At 40.2% G+C, this 23,154-nt stretch overlaps 1 protein-coding gene across 12 annotated transcripts in view; it reads right to left on the reverse strand.

Annotated features, from left to right (window-relative positions):
- The window catches only part of erc1b (ELKS/RAB6-interacting/CAST family member 1b), a 385,708-nt gene that overhangs the window by 239,680 nt on the left and 122,874 nt on the right, over nt 1-23,154 (reverse strand). For 6 of the 12 annotated variants that reach the window (XM_049475044.1, XM_049475045.1, XM_049475043.1 and 3 more), the window contains 3 exons: nt 16,960-17,100; nt 8,893-9,033; nt 7,162-7,197 (listed from right to left, as the gene is read on the reverse strand). In XM_049475044.1, the coding sequence (XP_049331001.1) occupies nt 7,162-7,197; nt 8,893-9,033; nt 16,960-17,100 (318 nt within the window). The remainder of the gene's footprint in view (nt 1-7,161; nt 7,198-8,892; nt 9,034-16,959; nt 17,101-23,154) is intronic. The other 6 variants (XM_022671805.2, XM_049475049.1, XM_049475048.1 and 3 more) reach the window with 1 other exon arrangement.

A 23,154-nucleotide genomic window follows, 5' to 3' on the forward strand; every position in this document is an offset into this window, starting at 1 on the left:
GTCCAACAGTTCGGTCTCTTACAAAACAGCATTTTGTAACGGCGAGCGAATGAAAGAGATCTTCAAAGCTGAGCGAATCGAGTGCCTGTGGTTCCTCAGTGTCTTTTTGGGCTCGGAAAAAGAAGCCAGTAAGTAGAAGACTGACACAAGTGCCTTCATAAGCGCCTGGCATCTTCGCCTTAAAGTGGCCTGGGTAGTGTCACAGATAGGGCATGCGTGTGTATATGTGTATATATATATATATATATATATATATATATATATATATATATATATATATATATATATATATATATATATATATATATATATATGTGTGTTTATATTAGGGGTGTCACGATTCTCTAAATCCTCGATTCGATTTTATTTCCGATTTTCTTTTCTCTTTTTTTACAGCAGAGAGGCCTATGCCAGTTTTAGATTAGCCTATGGTCAGTCATTGGTTTGATTAATCAAATTTACAATATCTTATTTCAAAAGGTGGGCTTGATATAAGTGATGCAAAGTGATACAAGTGATCTGTAATACACCACATTACTAATGGCACTAATGGTCACATTTAAATTATTTAGTTAAGATATACATGTAACGCCATCTAGTGGCTTTTTATTTGGTAGCAGCAGTGTGCACTATTAAAACAGCAATGTGCAACCTAACAAAATAAATGATAAAAAAAATATACAGGAACAGTTGTGTACAAAATAATATAACAATTAGAGCCTTAACAAACTGAACTCTATCCTACTCTAACAGTTAAACATGAAAAATAAGACTCGGTCCCTGAGTTTTTTTCTTTAATAAAGATATATTATTAACTTTATCTGAGAGAAAGATGCTCCTTAAGGTACCAAAACTATTGACATATTTGAGGCTAGACAAAACAACTGTTATTTTTATGTTTCAAGTTTTTCTTTAAGAAGATGAGAATGTCCACATTCTCTGGAGAAAGAGCTGCTCTTTGAGCTACAGTGTGCTGTGCCATTTGAGGGAGGGATCGTCGATCCTCTTTTTGACTTGAATTTCTATCGATTTCGATGAAATATCGAAATCGTGATACCCCTAGTGTATATGTGAGTATATATATGTGTGTGTACGCAGCAAACGCCTATTTGCACCTGCAGAAAGCCTCTCTGGGTCGCCTCGTCCATGACTTCAACATCACAACAGCCCAACTGTATTTAGAAAGTGTGTGTTCAAGTGTGTGTGAGTGTGTGTGTTCACCACTGTGCAGTGGAAACACAATTATATTGATGTCATCAAATGAATTAAAAGTTCCTCCAGCTATTACACTCAGATACAAAAATAAATCAGTCTAATAAAAGCTGCAGTGTCCATGCCTCATTAATACAGCTGCACTCTCAAACCCAAACACAGCTCAGCGCCAAGCGCTCTCTCTAACACAGCCTACAGCCTGTGCAGCCATCATCAAGGTCATTTGGCGCACGCCATTCAGTACCAGCAGAGTAACTCTACAGCACTGTAGAGTTAAGAGTTAGAGTTGGAACAGTATTCTAGAGATTTTAATGGAATGACGTGTTTAGCTAAAATCATTGCACTAGAAGGTCTCTGGGCTCAGGGTGGCCACTGCAGGCCTCGGCCTCTTCGGGCTGGCACACCGTGAAAGGGGCCTGTTCTGTTTTATTGGGCGATATTATTTGAAGGTGACGTTTAGGCCCCTCTAATTTGCTTTTTTAATGTCTCGGCCTGAGGTTGAGGAGGTTTCCACGCTGACCGCCAAGAGCACGTCGTCTGCGGGGGAGGACTTTGAGACAAGCCAGCATGTGTGCGCGCGTCTGAGCGAGTGTCTATGTGCTCGCATCTGCGCAGCCTGGAACAGAAATGATCTATCCAACATGAAAATATATTAGCTACCCAAAACTGTTTAGCCATCATCAAGACCATTTGGCTTCCTGTGTACGCCGAGAGGCGGAAAGGACATCAGTTATACAGGCAAAACAAAACAAAGCAGCGTCAGGCACTCATGCGAAACACACCTACGCTCGCACGCAAACACGTTTAGGTACGGACAAACTTGCGTCAAAAGCAGAAAAGACGGAGAAAAGAAGGAAGGAAAGAAATATGGAGAGCTCAAACCGAGGAGAAGCCAAATTACAGGGAGAGAGAACAGAAAAAAGACAGGCAGACAAGGTAGGATATGGTTTTCATAACTCTCATTATTAGCAGGGCTGTTAGAGAGCAGCTGTGTTTGCTCATGGGCCCAATAGAACATGTTGGTGTTGGAACACCAGAGGGGTCCATCCACAGAGCGCCATAAATAAGCGAAACTCGCACACAGTGCTGTGCTGATAGGAAACATGTTGTGTCAGTGAGGGCATGCGTGATATCGAGCAACTGGAGTTCCTGAAGCACCACTGTAGAGTTCCTCTGCTCCCCACACATCTGATCCAGCTAATGAGCTAATTAACAAGTCCTTCTCGAGGTAAGAAGAGCACGTGTTAGAGCCGAGCTTCTCAAAGGGGTTCTGGGGGACTCTCAGGACTTTCAGAGTCCACATATTTGTTTCACCTCAACTCTCAGCGAGCAAGAGTCTGGAGTGCCTGCAGATCCCTGACGGCATCTTTAAAAACCACTCGGTTAGAGCAGGGAAAACACTGCAGTGGTTCTCCAGGAAACGGGCTGAGAATAATTGATATACAGTGCTTAGACAGCTGGGAAACTTCAAAACACCATCAAACGTTCTCAGAAAAGACATTTAGCTATATGTAAATGGCATTAAATAACTAAATAAATTATATGTTAATATACTGTATTGTCCATTTTGTTTATTTTTTTTACCATTTCCAGACCTGTTCTTAAAGCAGCTCAGTGTTATTTGTAGTTATCATCCAGTACCAGATTAGGTTAACCACTGCTTTAAGTTAAGTTAAGCCAAAATCAGGTGAATTGTTTGACAGCGACTATATATATCTGGAAAAAATAAGAGGCTCCTTAAAAGTGATGATGGGATGGGAAGATGGATGATGAAAAGCCATCAAACCACCAAACTGAACTGCTTGAATTTTTGCACAAGGGGTAAAGCAGCATAAAGTTATCCAAAAGCAGTGTGTAAGACTGGTGGAGGAGAACGTGATGCCAAGATGCATGTGATTAAAACTGTGATTAAAAACCAGGGTTATTCCACCAAATATTGATTTCTGGAATCTTTAAAACTTAAGGTCTGAAAACTGCATACACATTATTAAATGAAAACAAGACATATTTATAACTTTTCACCGTATACATGTATATTTTACTATCCATTTTCAAACAAGAACTGACTGAGCTACTAAACTAACTCGTGGATCTGTAAAACGACCATAAACGTTCACATTTAACTAAAAATAGTTGAGAAATGTATGGGCTATATCTACATATGGGCTAGATCTCGACATCTGATTTTACTCGATTGCGTCATATGTTCCATATATTTTGAACTCACTTCAAGTGGGTATTCTCCTCTCTAGAGATCCTCTGGCATGTCATAGCTAACTGTTCTGTGCGTATAGTTTTCATATCAGGGGCGGATCAACAGTCATAACGCTCTTTTTATAGGGGCGTGTGTGTGTGTGTGTGTGTGTGTGTGTGTGTGAGGTACTAGGCTGAGAAGCACTGGGGACATCTGACCGGGTCACGCAGGGTGAAGTGTGGGGTGTCTGCTGTGCCTGTCTGCTCCAATTTATTGAACAACTCCATGGTGCTCCACTGATGTGTGAGCTGTAAGTGTAGAACAGACACCTCGCGACGTGAACACGCCTTCCCCTCGCACGCCTTCCGCTCGCACGAGGCCGGCCAGCACCCTGGCCGACACTCCGTCTCGACCAATCCCCGACCACAGCAGATGCCCACGGTGTTGTCAGCGAGTTATCACTTACACACTCTTTATACGAGACCCAGTGTGGACACAAAACGCACACCGCCAACACTTTCATTGCTCTTGGAAGTGAAGATGGTGTCTGGATAAACCGACAAAGGCAGGAGAAGAGAGAGCGGAGGATAGATGAGGTGAGAGCAGACACAGTTCCCACAGACTATTGTTTCTTTAAGTGCTGGCGGATGAAAAGACTGTGAAAATATACTTACCTACAGTTAAACACTGAAAACTACAGTGAGCAGAGGTGTTTCGTGCAGATACCTGCAGATAATCACATACTGTATACTGCATGTGTATATATGAAGAACTGCAACTGATATTGTGAAACTGCCTTTTAACTATACAATGAATGGTCATTTTATTAGGTACAGCTACTGAACAGGTGTTGACGACCTTGCAGTAAAGTAATAAAATAATGATTATTTGGTAGTCAATTAATCTGTCAATATTTTTTTTCAAGAAGATAGAATAAATAAATAAAAGGACAAATAAATGAAATAAAGAGGTAAAAGGCCAAAAGTAAAAAAAAAGTATAAGGATGAAATAAATAAAATAATTTAAATAAATAAAAAGGCTAAAGGGTATTAGTCAATTAAATAAATTATAATAAATTATTCAATTTTATCACAGTATTTGGAAAATGCTTCTTGTATTAATTATTTCTAAATAGATATTTGTGTAGGTGTTGTTTTTTTACGTTATAAATACTGTTTTAAGCTTAAACACACTACTGTGCTGTTTTTTTTTTTTTTTGCATTTAATTCTAAGAACATTTATTTTACCTTTTATTTATTTTATTTATTTTGTCCTTTTATTTATCTCATTTACTATTTTACCTTTTAGCCTTTTCATTTATTTCATACTTTTACATTTTTAACTTTTAGTCTTTTAACCTCTTTCATTTATTTTATCCATTCACTTATTCAATCGTCTGTTTTACCTATTTATTTTATTTCAATCATTTACTTTCTTTATAATTTTTTTTTTTTAGCTACCTAATTTTTTAGTTCTATATAACTTTATTTTTGTTTATATTTTATTTTCTTAAGTGAATGATGTATTTATTTATTTAATTGGTTTACATTTTAGCCTGTCCACCTTTTCTTTTATTCTGAATTATTGTATTTCTTCTTAATTTAATCTTATACTTTTTGCTTGTTTTTCTAATGCTCTAAAATTTATTTTTTATTGTTTTGTTTATGAAGTTCCTTATTTTATCTTACCTGATGAAATACTTGATTTTTATTTTAATTTAATTAATGTTTCAATCCCTTTAAGTTGTAAATCCTCGGCTGCACTAAAAATGAGTTTGATTGATTAACTGATTGATTGAATTATTACTATTTTAAAGTGATTTAGAGTGAAAATAACACTGTCTTAAGATGCATTGTTAACACGGTGGAGCTGATGCTTATTGTTCTTTAAGTTCTGTGTTCTCAGCTGTCATTTTTGCTGATAGATTTATGATAAATCAGAAAATAACGAAAGATGGGGGAAAAGCTGAAGGAGGATAAATGGTTATCCAGAATTTAATGATCAAAATAAATTAGATTTGCATTATATATGGTGTTAGGTTTAGTGTAGACTGGTAGTTTTGATTGTGGATGTTTAACCCCTGTCCTCTTAAAAGAAATGACATTTATTCTTTTAGAAAAATACACAAAGTAGAAGCATGTGATCAGCGCTGCTCGTGCTTCTGCTGTGCACAATATTTATACACGGTGGTTAACCGAGTACGATCGAGTATATAGCAGCACTAAGTCATACTAAAGGCATTCGCCTGTGGTCAGCTTCTGCAGACCCCTGCTGCTACCTGATAAAATGGCCAATAAATGTGAATAACACAAGGCAGGTGGACCTCAGACGCTAAAACGCAACTTATACCTAAAATTTATATTCATTTAAACAATAAATGTAGTAATATACACACACACAACAGAGGCCCTGAAACCACATGGAGTAAGTGAACAGGGCAGTTAAACAGAAGCACAGCGCTGCCACTATGAAAGTAGATCACTGATTCGAATCCCGGTCGTGCAGCTTGCCCGCAGCTGCCGGAGCCCTGAGAGAGCACAATTGTTCTTGCTCTCTTGGGGGGTGGGTAGATGACGCTCTTTCTCCTCATCACTCCTAGGCCCAATCCCATTTCACCCCTTGGCCCTAGGGTGTCCTGATATTTTTCAGCTGGAGGGGTAGACTAGGGGAAGGGATGGGGCTTGTTAGCCTTTAATACAGAGATTTTAAAATGTAGTTTTAATCTTTTATGTCCGGATTCTTCATAACAAGCATAAAAAAATATTGCTATTAGTTTGTCTCAATAGCTATCTAGCTTATCTAACTTTCCCTTTCCACCTTAAATGGTGCAACAGGTGGCAGAAGCTGCAGCATTTAAGGTGGAACGGAAATATAAAATAAAATAAAGGCTAATCAAAGCCAATTTCAGCTCCCCTTCACAGAGAAATTAAGAAATGGAGAATAATAATTAATTTCTGCAACATCTTTCACCCCTTTCGGTAGACACACAATAAAATACGCCCTAAAGTTATCTACTTTAGCGCTCCTGATGATGTATTTGGTGTTTGAAGGCATGTCCCAATTCTTAGGAGAAGGATTTCACCTCTTCCCCCCATAACTCTGTTTTTAAGTGGAAGGGTTACACTCAGAAACAAGGGCTAGGGGGTAATGGGAAATGGGATTGGGTGCTAGGATGATGTGGATCAGCACCAGGCTGCATCTGTGAGCTGTTGTATCAGAACCTTAAAAGTCGCTGCGCTTTCCTCCGAGCGTTAGCGCTGTAATGCTACTCGGCAATGCTGCATCATCAGCAGCAGTTCAAAAAGAGGTGGTGGCTGAGTACAGATGCATCAGAGGAGGCATGTGCTAGTCTTCACCCTCCTGGTGTTGGAGCATCACTAGTGACAGGGGATATTTGAGTGAGTAGGACAATTGGCCTACAGTTAAATTAGGAGAAAATGAATCAAAAAACAACAGAAGCACAGAGTAAAAGGCCATCACATCAAAGCACAGAGACATTAAACCCACTCAAAACAGCAGATCACTCTGAGCCCTCAGATAAGAAATAAGCTCATGCATGCAGGCCTCAAACTCCGCGGAAACCTCCAATCTCCCCCTCCATCTCCCGTACGCAGACGCACACGAAACATAAAACTTCACCAACATAAGCCCCGAGCTCATGCAAGCAAAGCCCTGCAAACTCACACATTCATGAGATTCCTTTGCAGCCACACGCACAGAGCTAAGGCAGGATTTCCACACCGGGATGCACTTACACGATTGGAGGGATGGCCTGACATGTGCTCAGTGTGCTTCAGGAAAGAAAGAGGGGTGGGGGGAGGAAAAAGTGGGGGGTGGAGGGAGAGAGGAGGCCAGAAAGTGATGATCAAAAGAAATCAGGTTAACATTATACGGGATGTGAGGAAGTGTAGAAAGGTAGGGCTGGGTATCAGTTGAATTTAATGGAGTCCGATACTGATTATTCGTACTACCGTATGTTTTGGACTATAAGGCGCACTCAAAATTGACAATAATCCAATTCTACCAGTCAGGTAGGAGCAGTAAACCACTCTGCTTAAATGCATTTTTGGCGTTTTAAGGATGAGTTTACAGTCAAGTTTCTCCAACACTAAGGCTGGGTGCAGCAGCATTAGCATTAGCTGCTAACCACAGAGCTAGCTCTTTCTCTCTCACTGTTCAGAGGCAAGTATCCTGACCTGTAGTCTGTGTGTTTACCATGTTAAAACAAGCTACGCCAGACAAACCGCTAGCTGGGTTCCTTAGTCTAGTACTATCGGGCAGCATTTACATCCCGCTAGAGCTGCGGTTAGCAGTTAATGCTAATGCTAATGCTGCTGCACCTAGCCTTAGTGCTGGAGAAACTTTACTGAAACCTGATTTTTTTTATCTTATTTAAATCTAAGCTTACTCACCTAAATAAATAGTTTTTAGAAGAGAAATCAGTGAAAAAAATTATAGTTTCGTTTACTTAAGCACTTCCCCCAGCTTCCCCATTAGAAGAGGAACATGGCAAAACCCTTGCTCACTTGGATGTAGGCATCCTAACTAGTGTCGCTCTCTAATGAGATTTATAATCCAGTGCACCTTATACTCAAAAAAACTCCAGATTTTGATTATCCCATAATTATTTTACTGCTATTTATTCATGCACAACCATGCTGCTACAGGAAAAGTGCCTTATTCACTCCTTTTATACTAAGATTCTACTTTTCTTATTAAATTTATGTTTACATAATATTTGTATTTATATTATATTTATGTAAACTTCTGTGAGTCTCATGTTTGCTTTTGTCCCTATCCTTCCTAAATGAATAACTAATAAAGATATATTTATTTATTTAAGATAATATTAACATAACTAAATAAATATTATAACAGAAATATAACATAATGCAGCACAAGAATATTATGTGATACATCTAACATTAATGCTGTCGAGAAGAATAATTGCAGGCAAACAGCCACCTCACAGACATTGTCACACTAATTGTGCACCCGGTTCTGAATCGAATCAGCATTGTGATACCCGACCCTACAGAAAGGACAGCAGGGGGTTAGATAGTGGTGAAAGACATAGTGAAAGTGAGACAAGGTGTCTGTCAGAAACTAAAACAGGAAGAGAAAACACTGAGATGACATCACATGGTTTCACCTGTCTGATATCACATACAGATGATGGGACACACACATACATACACACACACACATATATATATATGTGTATAAAATACACCTCGAATAAAGCAATGAATATTGAAGCACAGTAGGAACAGCAGCACTGCTGGAATATGAGGCATGACGCAGTAGAAACACAGCATGGCCACCGTCGACACCCGCCTGCTCTCTTCCTCTTCCTCATCAGCAGAGAGGTTATTTTACTGCTCGGGTGAGCTAATCAGTTCACAGGTCTCATCTCTCGCTCTCTCGCTTTCTCGCTCTCTCTCTTTCTCACTCTCTCTCTCTCTCATTTTCTCTCTTTCTCTCACCTTCTTCAGCTGATTCTCCAGTTTAATGCACTCTTCCTTCTTCTGCTCCAGATTAATCTCAAGGCTCTTGAGCTTGGAGTCCTTCTTCAAGCCAGAGGAGGCCAGAGAGGAGGCGTGCTCTTTCAGATCCAACACCGTCGTCTAGAGGTGAAGAGAAAGAAAGAAAAAAAAAAAGAAATGAGAGTTTCAAACAAATTTGTTTAATATCTGGAGATTAAAAAATATATATATATATGAAAACCTCAAAAAAAATATCAAGAATATCATTAAAAATTAGTTCATTTTAGTAATTCAGTTCAAAATGAGAAATTCATATATTATACAGATGTATTACACACAGATTGTGGCTTACAGCTAATGAGAGCCAGTGTGGGCAATGTGCCAAGTCCTGCTGGAAAATGAAACCTGTATCTGTATCTCTATAAAAGTTAACAGTTGAGGGAAATAAAGTGCTGTAAGATTTTGTGGGAAAACAAAACTGCACTGATTTTAGACTTGATAATAAAACACAGTGGATCAACACCAGCAGATGACATGTCTCTTTATCCAAACCATCACTGATCATCAGTAAATTTAACATTTCATTTAAAGGAAATCAAGGGAGCAGACTCTGGAGGAAGAGTGGAGAGACACACAGTCCAATCAGTGATGGTCCCCCTGCTACTGACATCTTTTATGAAGATGCAGATTTCATTCTCCAGCAGGACTTGGCACACTGCCCACACTGACAAAAGTACCAATTGGTCTTTATATAATATTCTAATTTACTGACACACTGATTTTCGGTTTTCATTGGCTGTAAGCCATAATAATCAACAACTATAAAATAAATACTTAGTATATACTTAAAATAGATCACTCTGTGTGTTTAATACATCTATATAATATGTATGAGTTTCACATTTTTAACTGAATTACTGAAATAAAGTTACTTTTCAACGATATTCTTCATATTGTTTTTTTTATTAAGTCTTCAGCAGTTTAAGGCAAGTGTCCAACACTTCAGCCGTGCAGTTTGCTCATTGCTATTTGGGTGGAGGTTGTACATCCTCTAGATTAGCTAGAAAAGAAAAATATCACTGAAAAATTAGACAGACAGATAGATAGACAGATAGATAGACAGATAGACAGATAGACAGATAGACAGATAGACAGACAGATAGACAGACAGACAGATAGACAGACAGACAGACAGACAGACAGACAGACAGACAGACAGACAGACAGACAGACAGACAGACAGACAGACAGATAGATAGATAGATAGATAGATAGATAGATAGATAGATAGATAGATAGAATGAGACAGACAGACAGACACTTTATTTATCCCGAAGGAAATTTAGGAAAATTTCAGTAAATCTGTTCAAAATGTTAAACTTATATACATTTTATAGATGTATAACACTCAAAGTGATCTATGATCCATCGATTATGGCTTACAGCCAATTAAAACCAGTATGGGCAGAGTCCCAAGTCCTGCTGAAAAATGAAATCTGCATCTCCAAACAAAAGTTGTCAGCAGAGGGATGCATGACGTGTTCAACACTTGAGCCGTGCAGTTTGCTCATTGCTTTTTAGGGTGGAGGTTAGATTAGCTCTAATATAAACTCCAAACACCAAATATTCCCCGGCTGTTCGACTCCATTCGGAAAAAAATGTATAAATTAGATTTTTGGCAAACTGCTCCTCTAATATGCACAGCACTGACCAATAGCACAAACTACTAATGCGGAGGAGAGCCAGAGAGCCAGTAGATTAGAGGCTGCGCTTACATCATGCTGCAAACGCTCATTACAAGGAAACAAACTAAGCCTAAACATGTGTAAACAAGCGGCCTAAACCTCAGCCAGCTGCCTTACTCTCCCTCAGTCATACCGCGCACACTATGTCATGGAGAACTCCATCCCAGAGTAGCAGTGGACATTTTCTGAAAGGGTGTAGAACAAAAAAGCTGCAGTGAGCAGATGTAAATCACAGCAGTATGAATGCAGTGCTGAGTGCGCGGTCTGTGCCGTACGTACGCAGTTCACTCTGCCTTTCAGATTCACAACCAGAGCTACACCCGTCCATCCGTGAAGCCTTTCCTGCCGTTTCCGTTTTCAGCCAGAGAGGCCCACAATTTCACACTCCACTGCCGCCCGCGGACCAAAATACACACTTAATGTTGGGACGGCCGCGCCGCATTCCCGAGGCCCTCCTCCGGCGTGGTAAAGAAAACAGGAGCGAGGGAATGAAGCGTGCGCCACGTGACCAGAACTCAGGGTGAGGCTGAGGAAACTTTTAGGAGAAGAGGTCACTCTTTATACACCCTACAAACACACCACGACCATCTGACCCCATTCAGACAGATTACAAACTCTACCAATGAGAGAGACAGAGAGAGAGAGAGAGACACAAAGACAAAACGAGACAGACAGAAAGAAAAAAAGAAGAGAACGGGAAGAAAACCAAAGGAGAGATCGAAAGAAATAGAGAGAGAAAGCGTAGGAGAGAAAGAGACCTAAAGAAAAAGACAGAAAGAGAGAATTACAGAGACCTAGAGAAAGAGTAAGAAAGAGGGAGAGCATAAAAGAGAGACACCGACCCATAGAATAAAACGGGACAAACAGACAGACAGAGACAAAGAGAAAGAGAGAGAGAGAGAAAAAAGAGAAAGAAACACAGGCAGAGTAAGCGAGTGAGTGAGTGAGCGAGGCAGGCAAAGAGAATGAGAAAGAGAGAGAAAGAAAGAGAGTGAGTGAGTGTTTGAGACAGACAGAGACAAAGAGAATGAGAAATAGAGACAGAGTGAGTTAGTCAGACAGACAGACAGAAAGACAAAGGATGAGAAAAAGAGAAAGAAAGAATGAAAGAGAGACAGAGTGAGTGATTAAAACAGACAGACAGAGTAAGAGAATGAGAAAAAAGAGAGACACAAACAGAGTGGGTAAGTGAGACAGACGGAGACAAAGAGAATGAGAGAGAGAGACTGAGTGAGAGACTGAGTGAGAGAATAAGTCAGTGAGACAGAAAGAGAGACAAAGAAACACAGAGAGAGAGAGAGACCTAAAGAAAAAGACAGAGAGAGAGAGAGAGAGAAATACAGAGACCTAGGAAGAGTTAGTTAGAGTTAGTGAGTGATCGAGATAGACAGACAAAAGAGAATGAGAAATATAGACAGAGTGAGTGAGTGAGTGACAAACAGAAAGACGAAGAGAATGAGAAACAGAGAAAGAGAGAGAAAGAACAAGAGAGAGACAGAGTGAGTCATCGAGACAGAATAAGAAAAAGAGAGACGCAAACAGAGTGGTTAAGTGAGACAGACAGAGACAAGGAGAATGAGGGAAAGAGAAAGAAAGAATGAGAGAGAGACAGTGAGTGATTAAAACAGACAGACAAAGTAAGAAAATGAGAAAAAAAGAGAGACAGAGTGGGTAAGTGAGACAGAGAGAGATAAAGAGAATGAGAGAGCGACTGAGTGAGTGGGACAGAGAAAGAGAGAGAGAGAGAGAGAGAGAGAGGCAGAGTGTGGTGTAGAGAGATAAACTCAAAGAAAATGTGGATAGACAGAAGGAGAGAGAAAACAAAGAAGAGAAGAAAAAAAAGAAAAAGAAAGAAGAAGAAAAACAAAGAAACCAGGACAGAGAAGAATTTGAGAGAGAGGCAAAGACAGAATGAGATGGATGTTTAACAAGAGGGCAAAATAAATCATGAGAGGAAAAAAAGGAGAAAGGAAGGAGACAAAGAGAGAGAGAGAGAGAGAGAGAGAGAGAGAGAGAGAGAGAGGTCAATGTTGAATGTTCTTAAAAAATGTAAAAATTTAATTTCAATATCATAGTGTATCCCAAGTAATTAGTGCAATTTGTTATTCTAGATGAATGTGTAAACATGCTGATTTTGAGATATTTACTATAAGAGAGAGAGTACTATAAGATGAGAGAGCGGGAAGATGGAGTGAAGGACAGAAGCTGAGGGTGCTGATGGACGGAGAGAGGGAGAGATGGAGCATGGAAGTGGTTTTGGTGTGTAGCTGCTGCCACTCCTGATGCAGACAGCGGATAGGAATGCGGAGATCACAGAGCACAAGAATAACAAGAATAATAAACCGCCCACAGAAGAACAGCTCTGCTAACCATAGCATCCAAAACTTTCACTGACTGTGTGTGTGTGTGTATACGTCGACAAAAGCCTTTTTATATATATATATATATATATTAACATTCTTTACACTGTGGGTAGAAGTATAGATTCTAGTGTTTAATAAAATACTTCTGTAGAAGTTGAAGAAATACTAACTCAAGATTTTTACCCTTAAAAAAAGTACTGGTTTTAAAACTACTTAAATTATAAAAGTAAAAGTAATGTAAAGGGCAAAAAATGAAGAAAAATCCATTAAGAACAAAAGCTTAGGCCACACCCACAGAGTCCTATAGTGCAATACCATCCACCCCCCAAAACACTTATTTCTATAATGTTATATTACAATATTAATGTTGTTAATATCATTTGGGATGCACTAGGCTCTTTTTCTGTCTGTTTCAGCTGCATATATATGTCCCTATATATGAAAAAAAAAAAATGTATTTCAGTAACTACAATGCATAGACTGTGTATAGCTGGACAGAGCATCGTCTCTCAAAAGTAAAGCCACCACAGGTCGGGCGCCCCCTGCTGTTTGGTTTCAGAAAGCTGTGTAACCCCACCCATCCCCATAGGTTTCAATGGCAAAACAGACGACTTTCATTCACATTTGTTTTATCCAATATACTGTAATTCTACCTCCATTATTTAAATACAACAGCTAGTGTAACCTCTGCTTATATTGTACAATTTTATATCCCCACAGAATTCGTTTTTAAAAACGTTATTCAGCTCTATTCAAAAAAAGGTGTGGTTGTTGTAAAAGGGCCGGTTATGGGCGGGACCAATAACAGACCGTCAGCTCCACTCCGCTCCGCTCTGCAGCCTGTGACCTCGAGGCAGCCCTCAGGGGCGGGGTTATTTAAATGAGTAGGCTGCTCTCCACAGTCTTTCTCCCTCCTCTGGTCTCTACTGCGACTCAGACTCGGGTTTCAGGATCGCCAACATGGCGGAAGATTTTGGCTTCATTTTCATTGAATGAATGGGAACGGCGACACGGCGTCCATCTTTTTGTACAGTCTCTGCTACAATGTAAATATATAATAAAAAGTTAAAAGTTTAGTTGGACTGGAGTTTGTCTGGAGTTCTTTTGAGTCTCTGCATGGATCATCTTCATACTAGGCTACATACGTCTGCTATGTTCTTATACTTCTCTACATCCAATCACAATCAGATCTCCAATCACACTATCTGGATGGAGAGATTTATCTGGATAGGGGTTTTATTGAATGATGAGAAGCCAGAATGAAAACGAGCTAAAATGAAATAGGAGTAACGAGGCTATTTTTTTAAATAAAATGTAAGGAGTAGAAAGTTCAGATAATTGTGTGAAAAATGGGAAATTAATTACTGCAGTAAAATATAAATTACTAGCATTTCTACTTAAGTAAGATAATAAAGTATTTGTACTTTGGACAGAAAGAGAAATGAGCAGTAGCTTCGGAGGAGGGAGCAGTCCCCTCTCACACAGAATCTGCCATTTATCTTCCTGTCTCTCTCTCTCTGTCTCTCTCTCTCGTGCACATGCACACGCATGCATACGCACAGAAAAAGAGAGAGAGAGAGAGAGAGAGAGAGAAAGGCCTGACAGTGGTCAGATCCAGCCTGTCTGTTTTCATCACTCCTCTGTTCCTCTGAGGCTGTACGGACGGCTGCAGAAGCAGAGCTCGTCTGCTGCAGACTGATGGCACTCGTGTGCATCAGCTTCTGCTCTGTAATCCTGATCTGAGAACAGCTGCTACACACTTCAACCACAGCAGTCCGAAGACAAAGCACACACCTCCATTACAGAGTCTGAAATCATTGTTCTTATTAGTACTGTAAATTTTAGAAGTGTGTTAAACATTCATTTAGATGCTTAATAACAGGTTCAGAATTACATTTTAATAACTGATTAAAGTTATCTGATAAGTATGTATAACATGTGTAAAGTGTGTGGTGTGTATGTACGTTTGTGTGTGTGTAAATGTGTGTGTATGACTGTGCTCAGATATAGATTGGCACTCTGTTCTGGGTAATTGCTGTAGTGCCCGATGCAGTCCTCCGGGTGGACGGTCGTTTCCGGTTGAGAGTACGCTGTGTGCTATTGGCTGCCGCTTCTCACTGGTGTGTGGATGAGTGTTAATGTGTAATGTGCTTGTGTGTAAAACGTGTTAATTGTGAAGCATCCTTGAGGTTTCTAGAAAGGTGCTATATTCGTTGAACTTCATTCAAATATTACACATTCAGAATCACAAAAAAAAATGATATATATATTTTTACACTGCAAAAATCCATTGGAAGAATTAGACGAAAGTAGTAAGATTTCTTAAAATAAGCAAAAGTCTTAAAATGAGTGATGTAAGACTTAAAACAAATAAAAATCACTGATTATATATTTTCAATTTGGACACAAAAATAAGAATAACTTAACAGAATAAAATACGATAAAAGAGTGATTCAATTCATTATTCCTTAAATCCACAAAATAATCTTACACTTACACAATGCTTATTAGGACAAGTGTATGAAGTACTGTATTGGATACTCTATTTTTTTTTTTTTATTATTTAATCATGATTTATTTATTCTAGATAAAAAAAAAACATTTGTAAAATTTCGCATTCATTAATACAAAAACATAAAAGCAGAGATTTTTTTATAGAGAAAAATTGCAGAACCCCCAGACAACAAACATTGTTAGTCACGATTTAAAGTGTATAGTAGTCTAGTCAGTTTCAAAGTTTAAAAGCGTGGATTTCTCGAAAATTAAAAATCGCCAACAGGGATCTTAAGTGTTAACATGTTAACACACAGGTCATTTTTGCTGAAGAATAATGCTAAGAGGCTCATACTTTGTTGTTTTTTTTTTATGAAAAGATTATTAAAGAAAATACTGAACTAAATCTAATATAAGCAAATAAAATCAACAATTTTATTAGTATAAATAATGCTAGAATTAATCTCAGGAGAGTTTCATATCTTACACCTAATATTTAGTCTGAAATATAAGAAGGTTATATGTTTACACTGTGTTCAGCAAAAAAAACTGTCTAATTAATTAATTAATTAATTAAAACTACTGCCACTATGATTAGGAGATGGTTCGGTTAGAATCCAGGTCATGCAGCTTGCCATCAGCTGCTGGAGCCCTGGGAGAGCACAGTTGGTTTTGCTCTCTCTCTGGGTGGGTACAGTCCAGTAGATGGCTCTCTTTCCTCTCATCACTCCTAGGGTGATGTGGATCAGCACAAGGCTGCATCTGTGAGCTGATGTATCAGAACCAAGTCTGGCTTCACATGTATCTGACAACGCTCTTTGTGTTGTGGTATCACCAGTGATGGGGGGGATATATATACAGCTGAGAAGCAGCTGAATGGGTGGGACAACTGGCCTAGCTAAACTGTAATCGATCATATATTTGAAAATGATCTAGATTATTATATGTATTTTTTATATTTTTCTTTTTTACAATATCGCACAGCCTTGGTGTATATTTTGTAATATCCCAGTCCACACTACATTTTACATGCTCCTCCTTTTGTTCATATCTGGCCTCAGATCAGCATCCTCTCATCCTCTGCATCTCACTCCTCCCTGCTTAGAAACGTGTGTCTGCGTGAGCCGCGTTATCTGCTTTTTCAGCGCGGAGCTGTTTGTCAGTCAGCCGGCGCACGCAGCCTTCTATCAATCAGAGTAACAGGCTGTCGGGGAAGATGAGGCAGGAACAGGCCCTTACCAAACATGGTTCTGGAAGGTTCAGTCAGCCGCTGCTCTGGAGCTGTGTTTGGCCATACAGCAGCAGTGAGAGACAGCTGAATGTTTAAACGCTGTCCGATGTGCTTGGCCAGACTGACGTACGCGTGCAATCACTGTGATCCGTTAGAGAGCGTGTGTGTGTCTGTGTGTGTCTGTGTGTGTGTGTGCGTCTCTCAGTGAGTGTGTGTGTGTGTGATAGAGCCTCACCTCACGATCCGACAGGTCTCCCTGCAGCAGGCTGATTTTCTCTTTCAGCTCCTTCAGTTCCTTCTTGTTGTTTTCCAGCTCCTCGCCCTTCTCCCTCTCGTCTCTGTCTCTCTGCTCCTTCAGACGCTCGATAATGCGCTCCTGCACACGTAAACAAACAAAACACCAACAAGCGCCCGGTTAACTCACACAGCCAGCCAGAAAAACACAGCCAGAGGATGAGAAAATCAGTCTGCTCAACTCTTTCTTTATTTTTTCTTCATGAGTTGATGGACATTCTTTGCTACACCAAAAATACAGCAGCGTTTCCATATGTACAGAGCCAATTCTGTTTTTTGGAATAAACTCCTAGAGAGGTAATATCATGACCATCAAATACACTCTATAACAGAGTTAAAGTAACTCTTTTCAGAGTCTGTTAAATCTGAACTGTTGTGGGAGTTAATATATTTATCCAATCTAAAGTAAAATACAGCTCTCATAAACTGCAAACATGTGTGTTATTAAACTAATATTATTATTTTTTTTATTAACATTTAGGAGTTAAACTGACAACAAAAAGCATCATCACTGATTACAATTACAATTTAACACTCAACAAGTGTATGCCATTGTATTTTTTCATTGCATGGCAACTTTAATCCCGTGTTGCAGTTCTCTGTGCATTGTCAGCACTTTGTCACACTTAACAGTGCAGAAGATGGTAACTTGCTCTTATAGCCTACAACATGTCGGCTAGGCAAACAACCATTAATATAACTTTTCACGGGAGGTCTTCTTCTGGCCACGTCACGCATCTTTACGTACTTTCGTCACACGTACAGCCTCTAAAAGAGGATCCGGCTGAGTTTTACTGAACACGAGGGGCTGGTGGAGCATTGGAGACTTCAGAAGGGGAAACTCAGAGCTCAGTTGCATGTCTAAGTTAGTTATGGTAAAGTATCATAGAGTTTCTTTAAGAAACTGTTCAATTATCTAGCCTTAAAAGTTCCCTAAAAATGTTTCTTTCACAGTCTCATGAACAATGAACCCCAAAACGTTCCTTATTCCAGGAGGATGTTGTCCTTTATAATATGTTTAGTGGCAAATTGACACGTGTAGACTGCGTATTGCACTACAGAAATCAGAGTCATTTAAAAACCATGTTAAATAAGATTCCCACAGCATACATTTCTGTGTGTGAAACAGAGAAAGTGAGAAAGAGAGAGAGAATAAAGAGACAGAAAAAGAGAGAATGGCCTCGATTCATTAAGCTCACACGTGTGTCAACTTTGGCCAGGCACTGCGGGTAAAGCCACAACAGTGTTTTCGGAAACTAGAATGAACTTAGGGCAGCAGAAATGAGCAGAAATGAGCAGAAATGAGTCAGATGTGATTCTGACCATTCCACCCAAAGCAATGGCTCTCAAGGGTGAAAGACCACCATACCATACACGCACTAATAACACGTCTCCGTTAAAAAAAAACCTTTATTATGGCGAGTGTGAATGTGTGCGAAAGAGAGAAAAAAGAAAGGCAGACACAGAGGGGAAAGGGGAAAAAGAGGGATTGTAATAATGCTGAAACAGTACGAGGTTTGAGGAGGGGATTTTTGGCAGCGTTTGCTGTCGATGGCCTGTGAAAGCGGCCGCTGGAATCGGAGAGAGCGCGCCTCCGGCCTCCGGCACCTTCACACCCTCACCGTCCAAAACTCACACAGCGAGCGGACCAACTGGACATTAATAACACGCTGCTTTTTCAACCTCGCTCTGCTTTTCTCGCCGTGGAGAACATATTTCACTCCCCCGAGCTGCTGCTGCTGGATCAGTCACTCCATCCAGAGCATGACTGCTCTTCTACTGCGCCAGCCCTGTCCCACACCGCACCGCTAATACACACACACACACACACACACACACACAGACAGGAAGAGACAGAGTGAGAGACAAAGAGACAGAGAGGCAGAGACAAAGAGACAGAGAGGCAGAGAGAGAGAAAGAAACAGGGAAACACAGAGACAATGACACCAAGACAGAAAAAACAGAGAGCCAGACAGAGAGAGACACAGAGATACAGAGACAGAGAGAAAGACAGAATAGTGACACCTACAGCAAGACAGAGAGATACAGAGACTGAGACACAGAAATAGAGCGAGACAAACAGAGAGACAGACAGACACAGACATAGTGACAAGTGCAGACAGACACAGACAAAGAGAGAAAGAAAGGGACAGAGACAAAGAAATTCAAAAGAGACACAATGAGGGAGAAAAAGAAACAAAAAGATGGAAGGAACAGAGAGGAGAGAAAACGACAGAATGGCAAATTAGGTCTGAAGAAAAAAAAAGAGAGAGAAACAGATGGAGAAAGACAACACAAGACAGACAAAAAAGAAAAAAGCAAAGAAAGAACAAGGAGAGACAAAAACGAGAAAGTGAGAGAAAAACATAGGGAGGGAAAAGACATAGAGAATAAGAGAGACAAAGAAAGAGAGAGACAGAGACATGTAGAGACACAATGACATGCCAGACAGAAAATAGAGAGATGGAGACAGACAGAAAGAGAGGGGAGAGGAAAAGAGGAGAGAAAACAGCAAGAGAGAAACAAAGTCTCTCTTTCTCTTCCTCTCTCCCTAAGACTCTTTTCTCTCTCTATTTCTTCATGTCTCTTTTCTCTCTCTCTGTCTCTTTTCTTTCTCTCTCTCTCTGCCTCTTTTCTTTCTCTCTCTCTCTGTTCACTTTTCTCTCTCTCTATGTCTCTTTTCTCTCTCTTTCTTTTTTTCTCTCTGTCCCTTTTCTCTCTCTGTCTCTAAATGTCTATTTTCTCTCTCTCTCTGAAGGTCTCTTTTCTCTCTCTGTCTGAAGGTCTCTTTTTCTATCTCTTTTCTCTCCTTAGCCTTCTTTTATTTCTCTCTAGATCTCTTTTATTTCTCTATAGGTCTCTTGTCTCTCTCTGTAGGTCACTTTTCTCTCTCTCTAGGTGTCTTTTCTCTCTCTCTCCAGCTGACGAACTCAATTTCCGGGCCGTATTCGTGGCGGTGCTGTTGGCGGTGCTGTTGGTGGACGAGGGCGAGAGGAGGCCCAGACCTCGGAGCGTGAGGGTATGTGAGAGAGGCGGGCGGGAAGAAGAAAGCGCTGGACCGGTGGATCGCGAGCCAGACCACGGATACATAAGACAACGTTAATAACCTCCAGAGTTAGAACTCATTCATATTCATCAGGCGGAGCTGGCAGGCGTGAGAGCAGCAGGAGCGACCCACAGGCTTCCAATCCCCGCCGGGGCCCGGCCGCTGCTGAGGCAGACCTTAACTTCACATTCCAATCCACGCAATACCACCTGGATACACACTCAACCACTGAGCAGGAATCAGTCCTCACTCCTGCTTTTCTGTATCTGAACGAATCGGAGCCGACAGTGACAAACATGAGGTCAGATTTCAAACAGGGATTCTAGAAATGACTCAGCAGAGAAACCAATCATGTTATGGGCCACACCAGACATGTGATGCTACAGTATAATTATTGCACTTCAGTACTAAAATACTGTATCTGTATCTACTGAAGTATTATTTTTAATAACCTACTGTACTTAAGTACTAAAATGCTGTATCTGTATCTACTGGAGTAATATTTTACTTCTCTATACTGTACGTAAGTACTAAAATGCTGTATCTGTATCTACTGGAGTAATATTTTACTTCTCTATACTGTACGTAAGTACTAAAATGCTGTATCTGTATCTACTAGAACATTATTTTTACTTCACTATACTGTAAGTAACTATTAAAATGTGGTATCTGTTTCTACTGGAGTATTATTTGTACTTCACCACTGTATTTAAGACAAGCTGCTTCTAGAATTCTTTCATGATACTTGTTGACTGATATAAACTAAAATACTCCAAACATCAAAACCTACAATCTAGCATAGGGGTGTGCAATATGGCCCTTAAATAATATCACAATATTTCCTGGTATTTCCGCAATACATATGGCACATCTCTGAGACATTAAAAAAATACAAGAACTTTATCAGATTTGTAACAGAAGACAGACAGATAAAAAGTAGTACCCTGATGTGATTTAGGGGTGGGTGATATGTGGGCCTGATATTTCAGGGTATAATATCGTTTACAACATTCAAAAATTGTTATATGCGATATTATTGCATATATGATATGATATGGCACACCCCTTTTATAGAGGGCCTTCCAAACATTTGAATCCTACAGTATAGAAGAATCTAAATGTCCTTGTCTTTCAACTGGGATGCTGGAAGTCTTATGACTTATCTATATATGTTTGAATGTGTTATAACTTTGAAAGCATTCATAGGTCAGTTCATGAGTTCCTGAATTGAGACATGTAGCTAGTTGGTTATCATTACTCATTTCTGTAGATCGTTCGTAGAGACAGGATTTGAATCTAAATGGAAGCCATCAGAACCAACCAGATTACCACTATATATTCAGTTCCACAGTTGATGTGTGGTACTGTAACTGTAACTGTGGATGTGGAAGTCCTGGCTGAACTGCGTACAGCCCTGTGAAGAGGGGGTATTAAATGGAGCGCCCAGGGGAGGCCACATAAAGGCGGAGGGGGTTCAAGTTCGAGTAATAAATGCTCAAAGCACATTTTGAGGCTTTGGGAACATGCAAAAGCAAACGTACATCCAAAGAGCGGCGCTGGGAATATGCCTTCATACAGCCGCCCACTCAAACAAACACTCACAGACACACACACACAGACAGGGCAACTGCGGTCCTGGCCCAGGGATGCAGCTGATGGGAAGTGACAGGGGGGGATTGACCCCTGGCTCTGCCACTGTGTAATGAGTTCAAGCGTGGTGTGAAGCTGACCGCACTCTTAACACAGGGACATGTGACAGAGCAATCTCAGCTGTTGTCACACACAATCACAGACACACACACATGCACACACATGCAGACGCAGACGCAGACAAACACAGCCTCTCTGATGCATGAACTGTCTTGACAGGCTATGATTTAAAACACTGATTTATGATGTAAAACAGGAAATTAAAATTACTAGGAAAACAGGACTTTTTAATGTCTTTCTAAAGCAGGAACAGTTCTGGTAACCCCTGAGATTACTACACACGAACGCGGACCACGGCTACAGCCTGACTCGTCTTTACAAGCTATGACATCAAGCGCTGACTGATGATTTAAAACAGGAAATTAAAGCAAAAACGAAAACAGAACATCTTTATAAACGCCTTCATGAAGAGAAGGATGAACTGCGTGGAGACTTGATGTTACTGTGAGGGAAGCCCCGAGATTAAATCCTGAACTATACAGTACATAAAATATGCACCACCTATAGCTCAGCCCTCCCATTCATATGGATGCACAGAGCTCCTGCCTCGCTCCTGCCTCGCTCCTGCCTCGCTCCTGCCTCGCTCCTGCCTCGCTCCTGCCTCGCTCCTGCCTCGCTCCTGACGTTCTGGAGCCTAGATTTTTATCTGAACTGAAAAGCATCAGAGCTCTGCATGTCTGAATACAATGGGCAGCATGAATGAGAATGAGAACATATATAGCCAGGTCTACTGTATATATGTATATATATTAGGAGGCAGTGAAGTATTACTGAGAATTATTTCTATTTTAGTGAAGCTCAAACATCACACATATCTCAAATATCTCAAATATCTCAAATATCTACATCCTGTCTTCTTGTGGCAGTGTGGGCAGTGTGCCAAGTCCTGCTGGAAAATGAAATCTGCATCTCCATAAAAGTTGTCAGCAGCAGAGGGAAACATGAAGTGCTGTAAGATTTTGCGGGAAAACAAAACTGCACTGACTTTAGACTTTATAATAAAACACAGTGGATCTTCACCAGCAGATGACCCATGTCTCTCCAAACCATCTCTGATTGGTGGAAACTTCACACTAGACCTCAAGCTGATTGAACTGTGTGTCTCTCCACTCTTCCTCCAGACTCTGATCCCTTTATTTCCTTTAAATGAAATGTAAAATTTACTGATGATCAGTGATGATTTAATGGAGAGTCATGCCTGTCAGCTGCTGGTGTTGATCCACTGTGTTTTATTATCAAGTCTAAAGTCAGTGCAGTTTTGTTTTCCCACAAAATCTTACAGCACTTCATGCTTCCCTCTGCTGCTGACAACTTTTACGGAGATGTGGATTTCATTTTCCAGCAGGACTTGGCACACTGCCCACACTGCCAAAAGTACCA

The sequence above is a fragment of the Astyanax mexicanus genome, chromosome 2, assembly GCF_023375975.1.
Source record: "Astyanax mexicanus isolate ESR-SI-001 chromosome 2, AstMex3_surface, whole genome shotgun sequence".
NCBI classification, from domain to species: domain Eukaryota; kingdom Metazoa; phylum Chordata; class Actinopteri; order Characiformes; family Acestrorhamphidae; genus Astyanax; species Astyanax mexicanus.